The 19,155-nt window shown below is 45.7% G+C and overlaps 1 protein-coding gene across 17 annotated transcripts in view; it reads left to right on the top strand.

Moving 5' to 3' along the window:
- The window catches only part of LOC117592453 (heterogeneous nuclear ribonucleoprotein L), a 99,053-nt gene that overhangs the window by 37,391 nt on the left and 42,507 nt on the right, over positions 1–19,155 (top strand). For 10 of the 17 annotated variants that reach the window (XM_034286218.1, XM_034286217.1, XM_034286231.1 and 7 more), the window contains 2 exons: positions 12,096–12,278; positions 12,362–12,440. In XM_034286218.1, coding sequence (XP_034142109.1) covers positions 12,096–12,278; positions 12,362–12,440 — 262 coding nt within the window. The remainder of the gene's footprint in view (positions 1–12,095; positions 12,279–12,361; positions 12,441–19,155) is intronic. The other 7 variants (XM_034286221.1, XM_034286219.1, XM_034286228.1 and 4 more) reach the window with 1 other exon arrangement.

Below are 19,155 nucleotides of genomic sequence, written 5' to 3'. Positions count from 1 at the left end.
CAGTAAATGTGGCATATGTGGGCGTGCGGCATGCGGCATGCAGCAGCAGAAAGGTGAATTGTGTGTGTCTCCGGCTTATATGTCAGCCGTGAATTCCAGTGGGCAGTGGGCAGTGGCAGGGAAATGGATATGCTGCTTCAGCACCGAGACAATGCACAATAGATAACTGACCAGCCGCCCTGTCCCTCTGTCCCTCTGTCCCTGCCCCCTCATTATTGCTCCATGTGTGCGCGCGGCCATGGCCAACGATCATGATGATGAGGCATCACTGGCGCTATTTGTGGTTTTAATTATGTCCAGCCCGCATTTTGTAGAACAATGCGAGTGGATTTTGTGCATGGAAATGAGCAGTGCCACAGTGGCAACTGATTGGAATAAATGATGCGAATGATTCCATTCCGTTCCATACCGAATAAGCAGAAAAATCCAGAGAACCTTCAAACCATAACAAATAGCTGCAGCGACGTGAAAGGAAAGGAAATATGGAAAACGAATGCTCATCAGAGCATATACATATAAATCGTTCCATGCTGCAGGAGCTCCTTCAATTCCATCACAGCATCTCTCAGCATTCGCCACTGTTGAAGCCTGGGAAGCGTTGCCACAAGGCGCAACAATAATGTTCCGTTTAGGGGCACACAGTCAATCAACGTGAATGGCTTAAACTGTCACTCTTAGCCAAACTAACGAACAGAACCCAGTCCCACCCACTGGGGGAGAAATGGGAAAGGTTTATCCTTATGGCTGCTAAGCCAGGCGCCTGAAAAATTAATGCCTGCTAATAATTCAAAGGCCCCGTAAGAGGCCACACATAAAGTGTCTCTGCGTGTGTGTGTGGGTGTTCATGTTAAATAATCTAACGCACAATGAATTGAAGGTGCCATAAATATAGCGCATACGCAACGTAAATCAGCCAAGATGGTAGGCAGGATAGGCCAGCAGACAGATAGACAGTTGGACGGGAGGAGGAAACCCTTCAACAAAGACTGATTATGCACGCAATTAATTTTGGATACCTTTACAGCCCCACGCACAGTTCGGGCACCGAATGGGCACGGGACACAGGACAACAATGGTACATGGGACACGTAAATCTGTTTTTGGAGCCCAGTCCTGGGCTGCTCCCTGGGGCGCATTGTTCTGATAGTTTAGGTTCCTTTGAACGGAATTAACTCTGTGTAGCCGCATACGAATTAGGAGCCTGGTGCTCATTACGTTTGATTGTCTTGTCCCTTGTCTCAATTTGTGGCCAATGGCCAATCCGTTCTTGCAGGCTGCCATTCTCCCCAAATCACATTAGTCCGAGGAACAGCCAGCCGGATATAAAAACCCACGAACAGGGACGAACGTCAGTCCGTCAGTTGACCGCAGCATTAAAGCAACATTTGTTTCGTCTTCTCCGGGGGGTGGTGCAGGCCACCAAGCATTCAGCCGCCATCCCGCCGCAAGGGCAAGGGATATTCCCCTCTTTGCCTGCCGTCAGCTTCTCGTGAAAATTTCAAACAATGCAACACAAATTGTCGAGAACCGCAGCAGCCAACGCGGTTTAGTCTCTGTGGCAGCCACAGACCCAGAAATAGATGCAGTGGCAGTCTCGGACCAAGTTGGACTGAGTGGCAGCTTAGCATAGTTGACCAGTGCTATATTTTGACCTGCTCCAGCTGCAAATAAAAGAAGCCAGCCACCAATTTAAAGTGCAAGTTGAAGCCAAGTGCTTGGAGTGGGCGATGGCATTCAAGCAAAGCAGAAAAACGATTTAATGAATTCTCGGAATATTCTATTATAGCAAAAAATGCATTGGAATCAGGGTACAGAAATTTTCATTCGTGCAATTTGCAATCCAAACTGCATTTTCGCATTTTCTTGTTCATTTTTCTCCGTGCCCGTGCCATGTTTGTAATCAAGTTTCAACGTGACTGTAAGACCCCCACGGATAGACATGCCAACAACGACAGGTGGGGGTCCTAGCATCCTCCCATTCCGCCATTGGTAGTCATTTTTAAATGCTTCAGCAGGGCATAAAATTTGCATGAATTTCTTGCATAGTTTATTTAGCGTTTCGCCCCTTGTTGTTGTCCATTTTGAGTCCGACCCACGTTGAGGGCAGAACAGCACGACTGGAACGCAGTGCACACGCCCCCGAAATGTGTGCAGAAAAATCGACGGGGATGACACCAGTTCCACGGGAGCGTAACAAAACAAGGACCCGGACCAGCCTCCCACGGTTAGCCTTGCCCATATTATGGCTCAATTTCTGCGTGCGGCCTTCGGCGACGCCACAACGAAAAACAAGAGGCCGTTGGTGAATGGTGAATGCAGAATTTATATTCATATATGCGGTGTGGAAATGAATCGTGGACCTGGCAGCTCTCACCGCAGGATTTAGTCCATTGCTGACACACAGGTGGGAGGGTGGTGGCTGAAAAAAAAAACAACCACCTCACAGTGGAGGCGGAATGATGGAGTGGCATCTTCACAGCCAGCAAGGCGATGAAAGTCTGTGAGGCATGTGAACCAATTCAATCGCCGGCTCTCTAATTTCTTCAGTTTTATTCGTAGTCAAAGAAATTTGCATGCTTTTTACGCGTATTAGCATAGACAAACAGAGAAGACCCCGAGCAGGGGCAGCGGTAGCTGCAGGGACAAAGCAGAGCACTGGTGGCAAGTGAGTGTGACTGGGCGTTTGCAGCCTTCATCTGCTGCAATCCAATATGTCAAATTTGAAGCACGCTTCACAACTGTCTCTTGGCCGTTTCTATTTTTATTTCGTTCTTTTTTGTTGGATAATATTTTTGCTATCAAATGTCAAGTGTCAGGGCAATTTCAAAGCCAACTACTCAGTGCTTGTCGCCCCACTCCCACTGCTCTGCCGATGCTAGCCATTACTCCCACTTCTCCTCCTCCATAGTGTCAAGTTGGCTGCCATTTTGACACGAACATTCGTCAACAACGGGGCACTCTCAGTGCATTTGTCCAACCCGTTCCGATTGACATGTTTGCTTATCTAACGGGTGCCCGGCTCCCGGTTCCCGGTTCCCCGTTCCCAACACCCACAACCCTCATTCCAGCAGCTTCTTGTCCGACATGTTTCAATAACTATCCATCCATATTGGCTCATTCAGTTAATGCCAATAAATTGTCCTTGAAATGCATTTATGCAGGATCGAAGTGATGCTGCTGGGAGGGAGATATCCTTGAGCCAAATGACATAAAACGCAATTAATTCTCAAAGGATTGTAATGGAAATCTCCGTTTATCCAATGCAAATGGATTTATTGCAGGGGTTTGGAGGGGATAAATTACCTTTGAAATCGCTTACTGGCCAATATCCTGTTGCCCCGATGTAATTGGCGCCTCTACTTCTCATTAAGCCACTTTATATGCCATTCGAATCAAAGTCTTCAGTTGAGCTTAATTCCGTTTCGCATTATTTGAGTATTTGGGTGGCTGCCGTTTACGTTTTACCCACATGTTTCATTAGCTTCGCCGTCTTTCGCTGTAATTTGTGGCCTTTCAGCAATTAAAGCCGCATTGTAATTCCTTGTCTTGTCTGGCCTCCTTACCTCTCCTCCTCTGCTGCACAATAAATTCATTACACCCTGTCGGCTGCGGGTGTGGGTGTGGGTGTGGGTGTGGCTTGAAAATTGTTGCATACTTTTGTGCGGCGGCTTCAGCGCGGCTGCCACTTGACGCTGCGACAGCAGAAAGCAGAGGCAGCTGCCACTTTAACGCGCTCAGGCTGTGCCTTGCCATGCCACGCCCCATCCCGTATAGTACATCCCTGCCCGGCTTCTAGGGCCAACGAAGCAGCCACCCGGCCACAGGCGCACGGCCCACTCAATTAACGCAAGTCAGCAGAGGGGCTTTTGGGGCGGTAGCTGTAGATGTGTGTGTGTGTGTGTGTGTGTGTGTGTGTGCGTGTGTAGGTATGTTTATATGTGTGCACACTTGTACTTGTATTTGTCTTAACAACTCTTGCATACAATCTAAATGGCTCTGGCTGCTAACTCCAGCATCCTGGATCTTGGCTTCTTCCTTGCTCCTGTTTTTTCCCCCTTTGTGTTTCTTTTTTTTTGCGCTGCCTCTCGCATAATTACTTTGACTCGACTTTTACGACCTTTCTATGAATTACTCAAGAAGTGTTGGGAGCACGTCGCCAGTGTGTGTGTGTGTGTGTGTGTGTGGCTGCCCGGATGCTTGGCTGTACGTTTCAGGACATGCCCTTTCCATGCCATCACATCTCGTACAGAATGGAGATGCCACACTCGCTCCTTCCACCTCGTTCTCCCTCTGGAGTGGAGTGGAGTGGAGTGGGCGACGCAGTTTATCCTTTTTAACTGCCGGGATTGCCATCCTTTCGTTTCGCCGTCGTGCCTGCCCGCCGTTCGTCTTATTTATTTCTTTTGCTCGTGTTTGCCTGCTAATTTCTTTGCTCTCTTTGCTGGAGTGGAGTTACTGCCTCCATCCGCACCCCCACAATTTGCAGAAGGTGCAGCCAGTCAGTCAGTGTCTCAGACAGGGTTGTCGAGTCTCTGTTGACTTTTCTTTTGCTGTAACCTAAATAATTTAGTTTTTTTTTGTATTCCTAAAGTTTCTTCCCTTTCTTATCTTATGGTTATTATCTCTACTTTGTCCTGCAATAATGGCGGAAAACAATTTCGTGTATTTTTTCAATTTTTCCCAATGCCATCGCTAGTTCAGTTTTTATTTTTTCCATTTCCCCTCCAGCGTTGTAATGGCATTCGTTTCTTCCAGCATCATCTTATCTTTTCTTATCACTTTTTAATTTCCTCTACAATCCTTTTGCAACCCTGTCCTGTCATGGATATAACCGCATCTTCCCCCACTCCAGCTTACATCTAATGCAACATTCAGTGGCATATACACAAAGAGAGAAAGAGAAAGAGAGAGCGATTGAGATGGAGAATTGGCCGAACATTATCTCCCTTGGCTTTTTAGCCAAACGACCAAAGGACGACGCAACACCTACGCGATTGCTGGAGCCCATGCCGCCACCCCCCTGTGTCCGTCGCATTGTTAACCAGAATTTATGCTTTCAGCTGCTGCCTCCTACTCACTAACGATACTTTCTTTTTCCCTTTCCCTTTTCCCTTTTCCCTTCTTTACTTCCTGTGCCTGTGCGCTGGCCTGCCCCTTGTTCTTTTTCTTGGGCTAACTGTTGTTGCCATTACGTTTATAATTGTCTTGTGCAACTTCTGGCCGCCGCCCCGTTGTGGCTCCAACACACGCACCCACGCACCCACGCACCAGCAGTACGCAGCACCACCTGCCAGTAGGAGCAACAGCAGAAGCTCCACCTGGCGCCACCCAAGTCGTTAGGTGCCCGAAGTCTCTCTCTCTTTATCTCTCTCTCCCTCTTTCTCTGTCTTTCTGCTGAGTGGTGTAACATCTGCCTCTCCTTCTTTTACTCTCTTTTTCTTTCTCTTTTCTCTGCTTACCTTTCGCTCTGTCACGTTAACGGTTTTGCTCGATTCCGTGTGCCTCCCATTCGGCCCTTTCAGGCTCATTGGCTAACTGTTGATTTCGTTGTCATGTTGAGTGCACTGCCAGCCGCCTCCTCTCCTTCTCCGTAGCAACTACCAACCCCTGCCCGTTGCGACACACATTTTGTGTCCTCTGCTCTCTCTCTGGTTTTACCCGAGCTCTGGGCTTGTTTACATTTTCATGCTCGAATTGGCTCTTGTGCTTTGGCAATTTCCATTGTCTCCACGTCTTGGCCTTCGCCTCCTCCTCCTGCTGTGGCTGCTGCTGTTGCTGCTGTTGCTGCTGCTGTTCTCCTTTTGCCCAACTTCAAACAAACACATTAAGCGGGCTCTGACTCTGGACTTTTGTGTGCCACTGACAGGAGCTAGCCTCTGGTAACCTCTCCGGCTCTGCGGCTCTCGCTCAGCTCTGTTTCCTTTCTCCAACTTCCGCTTCCCCTTCCTGCTTTCATCGCTACCTTTGTGAGACATAAATTTTGCTTTAAAAAAACTGTATATCTCTCTCTACTCTCGAGCAGCAGCAGCAGCAAGCACTCTCTCCCCCATTCGACCCCTCTCTATGGCTTCTTTCATGTCCCCTTTTGTTTTGCGCTTATTTTCAATTTGAACATTTTAATGTTTGTGGTCATAAAATTCTTTTTATTGGTTGTAAAACTGAAACTGAAGAGCTGCAGCGGCAGCAGGACACGCGGGGAGGACAGAGAGGGGAGTGGTGTGTGGTGTGTGGTGCGTGGAGCACAGTGGGTGCTTGGAGAAAATTAGCAGCCTCTTGCCTCTGCCAGCCCTGACAATAGCCACTTAAGAGCCGCGTTAAGGTGCTTTAAGAGGTGCTGAAGCCCAAAATTTGTCAAATGAAACGAGCTCCAAATTGCTTACTAGAATCGATATGTCAATGACTGACACCTTAAGAGATAATTCGGGAAGTTTTGCCAAGATTTGCCTTCCCGTTCCCAATCGAATGTGCACATTTTCCTGCCATTAGCATGCCATTTAATTGAGGCATCCTCCATGGCTCTATGCCAGTTTCATTTCACAGTTTGACGCCCTTTCACGCCCCCCCACAAAACAAAAACCACTTGCCGGCAGACCGAGAGAGTTTCCGTTGAGTTTTTGTCCCAGCCTGGTGCGCCTCAATTAAATGTTAATGGCAAAATTTTATTGCCAACACTCGGCCGCCAGCTCCATCTGTAGTACATTTTCGTTGCCATCTCTGTATCTGCATCTTGGAGCGACTCATTTACATTTTGCTTACAGCCATCGCCACTGCTACTTCCAGCGGAAGTTTCTCAACAGCTCGTCTCTGTCTGGGCTACTTTGCTTTTACTTTTTATCTTCAAACAACAACTGCATCAGCAGCATCAACAATGTGGGGGCATGCAACTGCGGTCACTTTCACACACAAATTTTTCACAAATTGAATCTTCTTTTTGTTGTAGCATGGAAGGGGGAATAACTCGAATTATTTGTATGATTATCTACTTTATTAGTTATTAACTTATAAACAGTTTTATTTCAAATAGTTTCGCCTTGGGAACTTCATTATTCTTATAGTTTTTAATCTATTTATATGACTTATTTCTGAATTCCTGCATTCCGGTCTAAAATAAAACCGTATCTAAGGCTTCGGTTTGAAGCAAAGTTTCCCTCTTGGTTTCTATTACCATTTGCCTGGCCACCGCTCCTCTCCCTCTCGCGTGTATGCATATTTTATGGCTCTGTGATTTTTCAATTTTGATAATTTGTATTATGCTAATTTTCTCACTCCGTCAGAGATCGTTACGATACGGGGGAGAGTCCAGTCCCCCAAGCCCCTGTGCACACGTCCGGATAAACTGCGAATGAAATAAAAATCGAAATGATATCAAAATATTTGTGCAAACATTTTTGTTCTGTGCATTATGATTTGTTTGCTGTGGCCCAAGCGGAGTGGGTCCGGGTCCAGTCGATCGCTTTCAGCATAAATTTAATGTACATAATATTTACGGGACCTATTAAAAATAGAACACTTTGTGTTTATTTACGGGCACTGCGAATGTGTTAATTTGGTTTTTGCGCTTGGACACAGTGATCGCCCAATCAATGGCAACAAATATTTGCCATCGAATAAATTAAAGCGATTCGAGGCAGAATAAAACTAGCCAACTGCTTGCTGGTTTATGCTGGGGCTTAGAGGGTTCGTAATCTCTTTCGCTGGGCTTCACTTTCGGCTCTAACAAATCCACAAAGTCGCAATGCCTTCCTCGCAAAGAGGGGACCAAGAAGCGAGGATGAAAAACCCGTCTTTCCAGTTGTTCAAAATTTACTTTTGCACTCAAGGGCCGGGCCCCGCGATGCTGATTCTGCTGCTGCTGCTGCTGCTGCTGTTGCTTCAGTCCCCCCTCTATGGCTAACGGCACATGGTGAGAGCCAGGCTAAAATGCAGTTACTCACTCTATCTCTTTCTCTCTCTCTCCCCTCTCGTATTTCGACCTTCCCCTGGCAGCTGCAGTCCCCGAAAGTGTTGCAAATGACTTGAAACGGGTTTGAATGGGCTTTGCTCGGATTCGGGCTGTGTTTGGTCTTGTGCTTTTGGTGTTGCCCCGAAGAAATGGGTCAATAAGAAATTCAAATGCTAAAAAACTTGTTGAGTATTTTTTCTCTCTTTTTTTTTTTTTAATTTTGTTTGTGCGAAGAACCAGACCAAAACAGGGAACTGCCTGCTTGCCTGCTGCCTGCTGGCGGGGGAATGAACTCCGCTCTCGGTTTGTTTCCTTCTCAATTTTGCGGTCGGTTCAATGACTTGCACTCAGTTCGACCAAAAACCATGACAATCAATCGAACTTCAGGGCACTGCAGAAAGTGCAGCTGCAGAGTGAGTATCCAGGAGGAAGCCACAAACATGGATTTGATTTGACTTGATTGCATTTTGCTCTGGTCTCCACTGCCCTGACATAAACGTTTCAGCGGTAAGGCTCTGCCTGCTGTCAAATGCTTGCATTGTGTCGTATGCTGGCAGGATAGAATTTTAGTCCTGTAAACCTCAGCAGTAATTTCTGATAAAACCACGAAGCCAAGCAACTGCCTCATTTATATTAATTGAAATGAAGTTCTGGTAATACCGCCACACGTTAGTGTCCATCAAAATTTCTACAGCTTAGAAAGGATCTTATGATTCCTCTTCATTGGGTTTAGTACTTGTCAGACCCTAAAATAGTCTATGTAGAAAATCAAATACTAAAACAATGGCTGACCACACAATTTTTTGCAACGCGTGCACATTGATTGCACATTATTATTAATATTTAATGCGCTTTGCGGTGCTCTCCAGCCATGCTCCATTGTTCCCGTTTATGTGGCCAAATGATGTGGGAGTTCCTGGTCCTGGTCCTGTTCCTGGTCCTGGTCCGGTTGATGGACCTGGGAAAAGCCGCTTAAAATATTTTCCTGCCACACGGAGATGCTGTGGCGATGTTTGTCTCTGCTTTCATTCCATACTCCGGCAGCTGACGCTGCTGTTTTTGTTGTTGTTGCTGTTGGCATTTCGCTGATTTAATATTTAGCACGCCTGGACACTCCCCCAGCCCCTGGGCAACAGCCAACCCCCCTGGCATGACGCCTTAGTAAAATTTTAATGCGCTTTTGATGATGGCCATAAAATGGCAAAACAAAATGCATGCTGGGGCATGGCGGTGGTGCGGGTGGCTCTGGCGAATCTCTGCTCTAGATAAAATATTAATTTATTTTTTTCCTGCACCGCACACCAACACCCAACCCGCTGGTCCCTTTTCGCAGAATTCTTTGTGGTATGTGGGGGTGTGGTGATGATGTTGTCCCGCGGCCAGTCCGAACAAGTTATAGTGCCTCATAAAATGCCGCGTAGCTCGTACGATATGTATTGCTGGAAAGCACGGCGCTTGTATTTTAAATAACTGTTTCATGCCACAAAAAAGTGCAGCACCCACACACGCAACCACACCATCCCCCCTACCCAATCCCCACCCCCACACTGCTGTTTTATTAATACTTTCATTTTGGATGCGGTTTATTTGTTTCTCCCACAAGCTCTCTCTTTCCCTCTGTGTGTGTCTTGCAGCTTTTTATTTCTCGCCTTCTTGTGGATTAGTTTTTTAATTTTCACAGCTCGTGAAATGTTAAACTTTTTTGATATGCTCCGCTCTGCCCCCTCCTTGGATTTAAGAGCATGTCTCAAAGTTATTTGGATTCGTATACGTTTTATGGCGGAAATTCTGTTGGCCTCCATGTTGATTAAAGTTCTCAATCAGTCCAAGGAATGCAAAGAAAAGACGACTCGAACATAACTGTACTTTGTTATGGCATCCTCAGGAGAGAGAGCCCGGCACTTCCGTTGCCAGCCAGCCAAGAGTTTTGTCTAATCAGCTCCATTTCGCACATAATCATTCAGGGATACCAAAGCTCTTTCTTGCCCCTTCTCTGTTTGCCAATCCCAATGCCATTCGCCTAATGGGCTCGAATTACCCAGCCAACAATGACTGAACAGAGTCGACTATCCGTATCCCTTTTCGTTATTCGAGAAGGTCTCCCTGCTGCCATCAGAGGGCACGTGCCTCATTTATTCAATAAGCTGCCCTCATAAACAAGAGTAATTTTTTCACAGGGTTTCCACCTCCACACTTTTTTTTTTTGCACCCTTCGCTGGCTGGTGACGCTCGATGATTACGCTATTTACAATAATTGCAGACATTTCGTGCTCTCCAGCTTTCTCTCTTGCCACTTTCTATCCATGGCTGCCTCCAGCTACAACTATGCCTTGTCCTGTCCTTGTCCTGCTTTAGGACCTTGTGCAAATTGCATTAAATGCAGCTTCAAAAACGAATTGTAAAATGTCGCTGCAGATGAAAATGAGCGAGAAAACGTATTTTCTCTGACCCCCTTCTCACTCCTTCACTATCTTTCTCTGAAGCACACTTGCACTTCCTCCTGCAAGTCGCACTCCGCTTTCCGCTCCTGCAGTGCAGGCACTCCTCTGGCTGGCCAGCATTACCATGCAGTAGAATGGCGCACTATCCAACTATAAAGCGCAGTGTGCACACAAAAACTAATTAGAAAACTTTTGCGGTTGATAGAGGCAGAGACAGAGTTGTCGGGCGGACAAGTCGGGAAGTGTTAAGTGTGTGCAGGGAGCGAGAGAGGGGAAAAGAGTAGTGGAAGTAATGGAAAAAAAGAAAGCAGCTGCATTAATAATTAAGTAATAGTACACACACACACACACACACATACACCCACAGACGTACACAATCATTGAGCCAGAGCGTGGGGCGAGGGCGAGGGCGATGGTGCGGTAAAGTGAGAAAATGATTCATATAAGAGTTCCACTGCAGCCAGGAAAAATGAAGAAAAAACACACAGAGAACATGTAACTGTGTCAGTGGCAGTGGATGGCTAATATTGGGTCTCCAGTTGCAACTCAGTTGGAGTAAGAGTCTCAGAAAGTGCCCTGAAATTGGCTACATAAATACATAAATTTGTAGAAACTCCTTGAGGAACTGTACCAGCCATCCCTTGTCTTTCTTCTGGGTAAAAGTCCACCCAGTCCATGGGATAATATTTGTGCTGATGAAGTTGCTGCTGTGTGTAATGCAAATCAATGTGAAAAGTTTTCAGCACGCTTCAAAATTTCATGAGCCGACGGACTTATCGATGAATTTCATGAATAACAAAATACACTGACAGACAGACAAAATCCGCTTAGGCACTGCCTCCCAATAGAATCTGTGTGAGAGAGAGAGAGAGAGAGAGAGAGAGAGAGAGAGTTGGTAGTGGAGCGGTGGTGGGGCAGGGCAAAATAAATTGAACATTTAACCCATTACAATATGACAAGCGCACCCCCAAAAGAAACCCGCAAAAGCCTCTTCCATCATCGAATTTCTTGACTATTTTGCTTGGGAAATATGTACATAAACGGAAGTTAAAGATAGCGACAGTGGCTGAGAGTGGGTGGGGTAAGGGTGTGGGGACCATGGTGTTGGCAGCTTAAATTTTCCATAAATTTCCATGGCAACGACCAATGCTCATTATAACTTGCCATCAATTCAGGGAACATGAACCCAGCCAGACTTTCTTTGGCCTTCTCCCCACGGACTGCCAGACAAGAAATTCTTTATGTTTGTGCCCAATTCTTGGTTGGCCTAGACCTGACACGCCCAGGATTTTGCCGCCTGCTCGGCACACTCGAAACTCATTAACGTATTTTCGAAAATTTATGAATGTTAATTGGAAAATTTCTTTGGCTCAGTAGTGGAGCTGTGGAGCTGAGCAAAGTGCTTATTAAATTATGCTAATGAGTTCCTGAGCCTCCTCACAGACAGCTGTCCTGGCCAGGAACCCCGCCTGCCTTGGATTGTGGAGCATTCAAATGAGAAATTCCAATTATTTCGGACAAAAAACACAACTGAAATTGAGAAAGCGTGGCTGAAAAAGAACAAAGGACCCAGGGAAAGCCAAGAAATTCGTTTGCAATTTGATCAGCCCACGCATATGTACATATGTATGTATCTGCTGATCAAATGCAATTTCGAATATTATTTTAAATGTGTCGATAAAATGACTTACTTGAATGCATTTTCTTTGCAGGATGTTTTGCACAAAATCTGTCATCCACATGGCCAAGTGCTACGCATTGTCATCTTCAAAAAGAACGGCGTTCAGGCCATGGTGGAGTTTGACAATCTCGATGCGGCCACAAGGGCGCGCGAGAACCTAAATGGAGCCGATATCTATGCCGGTTGCTGCACTTTGAAAATTGATTATGCCAAGGTAAGTTTGATCCATCAATGGGAGACGACAACATAATGCTATCTCTATCGATTTGTTGCTACATTTCATTCATGTTTTTGCAGCCAGAGAAATTGAATGTGTATAAGAACGAGCCCGATACCAGCTGGGACTATACGCTGAGCACAGGTGAGATTCTACCAAGTGCGTTCACATTTTATTACTACTTTTTTCCCCCTCCCGCCCCCTTAGCCACTAAGTGATGCACCTATACACACACACACACAGCACTCACACACATACACACTCTGTCATAGAACACAATTGCATTTGCCACACGCATAAACACACGCACACACACGCACACGTACTCTGTCACGCACACGAAGACGGAGAGATGATGATTGCTTTTTGTGTGTCACCTCTTGAGCGAATATTTAGTGTAGAAATGTACCCAGAAATGTGTCCACAAACTTCGATTTTAATTGGCTAAACAATTCCACGTTGCGTATGCTCAATATCTTCTTACGCTGCTCCATCCCCCCCACAGCAGCTTTTGCTGTAATCCTGTAATCCTTTTATTAACAATTTGTGCCGCTTCAAAGTTCTTACCGTAGCCGCTTGAGGCGTATACTTAATGTCTTAACGTACAATCAGAGACACTCAGGAGGAGACCGCATCATCATCATCATCATTAGCATCACCATTATCATCATCATTATCATCATTGTGTGGCATCTGGCATTTAAGATTCACAACAGTGCCACCAACACCACTAGAGCCGCCTACGTCCAAGCAATAGTGCCACCTGTTTGTCTCTTTTTCTCAGTGCTACCCCAATGCCACAGCCACAGCCACAGCCGCCACTGCCCCTGCCACACCCACTGTCAGTGCTAGTGCATTCGCACATTTCACATGTTCTCAGTGCTTATGACAGGCGACAAAGTTGTGCGCATTAAATGCCATTTTTAATTTGTATATTTCACTTTGAATAAAAATGAAATTAAATGCTTTTGGCCCGTTTTCCGCTCTCTTCCGCTGTTCTCTCTCTCAACTCGACTCCGACTCGACACCGACTCTCGTCTGGGGCAGACAGCGAGGCGACGACACTGTCAGCGTTGTCATCCTTGTCGTTGTCGTTGTCGTTGTCGTTGTTGTTGGTTGTCTTTGTCTGTGTAACGGGCAATTTGTAGCTGGAAGAGGTCGACAGACGGGCAACATCAAAAGGCCGACAAACTGAGCTACCAGCGGATCCTGTCCCGTTCTGGCGAACGCACTATCAATGCTGTTGTTGCTGCTTGTGTTGCTCTGGCAAACTGTCAAAGTCTGCCGCAACCACTGCCACAGCAACGGCAGGAACTGTGACTGGCTGGGAGGGCATAAAGCTGGGATGACCAAAGCCACAATAACTCCAGGCAGCCACGTTTTTTCAATGGACAGACGGACGAGCACAAAGTTTGGCTGCTGTTGCTCCTGTTCCGCCATCCCCTGTTGCATGGCAACAGGACCGATCCGATGCATTTATCTGCCTCGTTGGATTGCCGTTTACATTTGGTGTTGTCTGGTGGCAGCCGTAGTTTGTTTGCACTTTGCATTTGCATGCCACATCCAGCTCTCTCTCTCTCTGTTTGGATTCCTCCACCCTGACACTGTGTGGCAGCTCTTGCCACAAACGGATGAGCCAGTGCTACGCTGTGTCCATTTGCCAGGCAGGGCAGCCTCCCATCAATGAATGGCACAGCATTGAATGAACTTGGATCCTGTCTGCCTGTCTGTCCGGGCGCTGGAAATGGAGAAGGCGTGGGCGGAGGAGATGTGTAGCTAGTAGCTACAACATCATTGTCATGTGGGCGTGGATGAGGACGGGGGACAGAGAGCAGGATATACGTTCCTTTCTTTGTGGTTGATTATGGTACAGCTGGGCTGGGACAGGTGGTGAAAAACTGTGGAATTTTCCCCACAATGTCCGTGTGGTTGGCTAATTGCACGGCCATGCAAAGTGCTTGGCATGGCCCACTGACTGTTCTCCACTTCTTTTGACAAGAAAATCCATAGATTTGATTAGAATTCATCGTGGGGCGGGCTGACAATCCGTCCGACCCCACACAACTTGGCTTGAACGTCAATTTCGTTTTGCATTATTGTCTTAACAATAATAACAGAGCGGACAGAGCAAACAACGGTTAGAGGACAGAGTGGACGGAAAGGAAAACAAAAAAGTAAAGTGAGGAAAGTTAAATATAAAGTGGAAAATGCAAACCTAATATTTGCATACGATTTTTCACTCGCCCCGCTGTGTGAATCGTCTTTCTATTCTTTTCTGCAGCTGTCTTTAACGTTGCCTTTGCCTTTTCCTTACCTTTTTCCCGGGCAATCGATACAAAATGCCAGCACGTGAAGGCGGTGGCAGTGGCACTGTCCTCCTAACTGTGCCACCGCCTTGGGTAAACAAGGTTGCTCCTGCCTGCCTGCCTCCCTCCTCTCCTCTCCTTTCTCCTCTCCGTTCCGCCTGGCCAAAAAAGCATTCGAAATGACTGGCACTGGCCGAACCGTCCAAAGCAGCAAAGAAGTTTTTAACAAGTTGACTTGAGTGCTTAGCCACCACCCGAAAGCCACCCAGGCACTTCCCGTTTCGCAAGGAAAGACTCCTGCAGTGGCTCCAGCTCCTGGCTGCAGCTCAAAACTTCATCAAGTACATACCATAAATTTGTATTTGCATTTGACAACCGAGTTTCTAGCTGCCACAGTTGCCACCGATGCGGTTCGTCCTCGCTCCTCCTCCATCCGGCTGCATAATTTTAGGATATATTTACAGTGGTTGGTTGGTTGCTTGGCGATGGTGATGGTTCCGTCGTCTCTCCTGCATTCTGTCTATTCGCGTTTTGTTAATTTTCTACTCATTTTGCTGTCATCCTTGCGCGCTGCGTCTTGCGGCTCTGGCGGTTATCCTTGTCCTCGGCTGCAGATGGATTCATGCTCATCAGGAGTCGCATTTTCCTTTTCTTCGTGTTGTCACGCGATGTTCTCTTTGCTAGAGCTTCGCCCTCCTATCTCTTACCTTCTGCCCCCCTTCTCTCCTCTGCATCCCCGTTGTTCTTTATTTGATTGCAAATTGTTTTTGCTCATCCTCACACCGACCACTCCTCCCTGCACCACCCTTGTTTGGGTTCTGTTTTGGCCCAAGGACGTTCGATTTTTTTGTTGTTCCTGCATTTTGTCCTACAACTTGAATTTTCATACACTTAGCTTCCCATTCCCGTCTGGCCCATCGCCTTGATGCAAAGTGACAGTTTCGTTTTGCCGGATAGTTTGTCTCCGAGTTAATTTGGTTTGCTGTGCAGAGAAATACTCGTAAAGTGTGCACTTGAAATTGATTAGAAACGATTTTGCGAACCATGCGAATGGTGCATCAAATTGCAGCTTAGTATTTGGGCTGTGGTCGGGACTATCTGCTGGTCAAAACGGTTGCCCATTTTCCCATTAGCCGCAGGCAACCTGCCCATAATTAACCACAGAATGAGTCCTTCCTCCCAGTGGCTCCCAGGGGTACCCAAAAACGAGCACCGTAATGGCAGTCATTATTTAGTTTATTTCCAAACAGCAACAAAATAACAATCATACGAAAAAAGGGACAGAGAAAGGCGGAATTAGGTAGCAGAAATTTCAATAAAAGGCGAGACACAAATAAAACAAGACAAAGGACAAAAGAAACGAGACGGAAATGCCATAAAATATAAAGAGAGAGCAAGAGAGAGTGGCTCTTGGTCCTTTGAAAGTGGGACAACTGAAGTTGAATATAAAACATGACAAAACTATTTCATGTTTACGATTAAATTATGTACGAAGTCTACCTCGTAATCCTCGCAGTTCTCTCAGGGCTACGGTTTGTCCCCCATGCACCAGAACGATGTGTGTCCCTATGCCACAACAATCGAATTAAATGCGCATAAATTATTCATAGAGTTGCTCTTTCTCTCTCTCTCTTTCTGGGTCTCTGGCACACATGCAAATCACGTTGACAAAACCCTGAGTCGGGTCGGGGCATGTGTAGGGGCATGTGTCGTGTGTCGTGTGTCGTGTGTCGCCGTGGCAACTCCGATTCTCCCAGTGATTTCAATTATGGCTAGAGTTTTCGATCCTGCCGCCTTTCGTATTTATTTAAATTGCATTCGAATAACTTTTCCCCCCAAACGCTTTCGCTTTCTTTGTCCTAAATCAACATGGGATTGTCCTTAGTCCTCGTCTTTACCCCCTCGTTGGGGGCTGTACATTTTTATGACACAACGAATTCCGCCAGTGTATGTCCTTCGGCCTGACTGCCTGCTGATTATTTTCGTTTTATCTTGAGCCTTGCGCCATTTTTGGACCCCCAATTTGTTTTTAGTGCCCTCCCATATGCTGTTGTCATTCAATGTGTTCTGTTTGTGTGTGCATGTGTGTGTGTGTGTCGTATGTGTGTGTGTGTTTACCCATCAAATACTACGTAATTATAACGGTTTACTTTTTCAGCATGGTTTATTTAATGCCCCGAAAAAGCCAGCCGAAAACTTCATGTAATCAGTGTGAATAATTTGTGGCCTTTGTGCCCTGATCTGATATGGGCTTTTATTTGCAGGAACCCCTGCCCTCAGTCCACAGTGCCCATAACAGTGCCCTTGCCCCATCAATGCTGCCAGATTTTACGAGTATGTGTGTAGCATTGTGGGACTGTCTTGTCTGTGCAATTGCGTGGACCTCACTCATTTAGAAGCAATTAAAATGGCTTTCATTGCTGCCCACATAGTGGCCAGTGCCGACTTTTAGGGCCTGTCCTATGCCTGCACCGCCCCGCCCCAGTGGCTTATTGCCAGAGTGCCCAGAGTTCCCCCCCCCCACCCCCACCCGCTCTCGGTGACACTGGATGAGATGATGGCACGAAATTTGCGAATGTCATCAGCGTTATGGAGCTGGCGAGTTCCGCTGCGTGGGGCTAGAGCTATGATTGAGTCTTAAACGGAGTCTCGGTTAATTATAGGAAAACATTTGCATAGCAAGAGCCTGAACCACACACACACACGCACACACACACCCATGTCATTCGCCGCAGCCGCTTTACTTTCGCTGATCTTTAGAGTAACTCATTATTACAGCACACAGCGTCAAGCACTCCATCCATTAGCCAATATCCATTATCCCACACACAGACACGCCTGGAATTGGGTATCTATAAACATACATACACACAAACATATATTTAATATCCTATACTTAAGAGTAGCTAAGCTTTTACATAGGAATATATGTACATGCGAATGCGCTCCAGCCACATTACTGCTAGTTAGTACATAACTTTGACAACCCATGGGAAAATATTCTCTACCTTTTGCCTATACCATATTTTGCTACTAGTGAAAAATAAATACACTGTAATTTCCTTGAACGGGGGTTTCATTTCTTCGTTACGTTTTCATTTGTTCGTTTGTCTTTTTGTGCCTTCAAAGTATATCTGATTCAGTGATTAAAGTGATACATAAAAAGTACATGAAGCAGCTCAAGCCTCAACGATCTCAGCACTACAGCCAGCAACAACTACAACAACAACACAATTCCAACACATGAAAAGCGTCTTACTAAACCAACAACAAAAACCAAGCCAAAAAAACACCAAACCCGAAAGAGAACATCTAACCAAAAGAAACAGCTACTAAAAACCTACTAAAAACCTAAAATATGAAACACACTTGTAATATAGGATACGACCAAAGAACACAAAACATTGAAACATTGTGTAACATAAGAACAAGAATCACCACCACAACAAGAACAACAAGAAACAGCCACAGCCACAGCCACATCAAGCCCAGCAACAACAGCCACCAAAAAGAGAGTCTGTCTCTGCTTCAGAAACCCCCCACAAAAAAAAAGAGAAGAGAATTCAACAACAACAGCCAATACAAGAACAACTACAGCCAAATCAATATATTTATATGCTACAGCAAACATTAATTTTAACAAAAATAAAACCAGAAACAGTCAACACCCCTGCACCATTTGTACAAAGAGAGATCCAGAACAGAGAGAGAGGGGACACACTGGAGTGTGTACTCCAGTGTGCTCAGCTATCTAACCAAAACCACCAACTCACTAACAAACAGATTCCGACTAAGAAACGTGTTTTTTTGTTTGTATACATATTTTTTATTTAATGATTTGTTTTATTTTTGCAAGAAGTCTGTCGAGTATCTTGAATATAATACCAATAACAACGCCAAGAAAAAACTATCAGCAACACACGGATAAAGCTTAGTTTGAATACCGAATACTGAATACTGAATGAATACGAGTACCCCCCCCGTACCCAATCGAATCTATCCACTAACCACTGCGTGCGGTCAGAACAGCTCCATCCTCTTACTCCTTACAGCCTTTAACCCGTGCAAAACCCCCTCTGCCTGCCTTGCCTGCCACGCCAACCGAACTAATTTCGAATCCACAATACAATACTAGCCCCACCAAGAATCCGAACCAAGTGAAAGGTACAGCCAGTAATCTATCTGTCTACTACTGCAATGTATTGAGAAAGAAAACAAAAACTTGCTTAAACCTTTTGCTGTGTTTGTGTGCGTCTCTCTGGGTGCGTTGAAAGTTCCGGAAACAAAAATATATATATATTGATGTACTTTATTTAGATATTGCCCCACCCTCCCAAAAAAGTATTACAACTACAACAACAACTACTTACAATTACTACAACAACAACAGCTACAACAACAACAGAATGCAACCAACAACAACAGAAAAATATAATCTAATATCTCTGCAAGAATGCACCAACAAAAATTAATTCCAGAAAATTCAAAGTCTGACAAATTCTTTTGAAAAATACCATTCAATTTTATGCAATCTATACAACAAATCAATCCAAAAAAATATAAAATTC

Source organism: Drosophila guanche, unplaced genomic scaffold, assembly GCF_900245975.1.
Source record: "Drosophila guanche unplaced genomic scaffold, DGUA_6, whole genome shotgun sequence".
In the NCBI taxonomy this organism is placed as follows: Eukaryota; Metazoa; Arthropoda; class Insecta; order Diptera; family Drosophilidae; genus Drosophila; species Drosophila guanche.
This window is presented reverse-complemented; position numbering and strand designations above follow the sequence as displayed.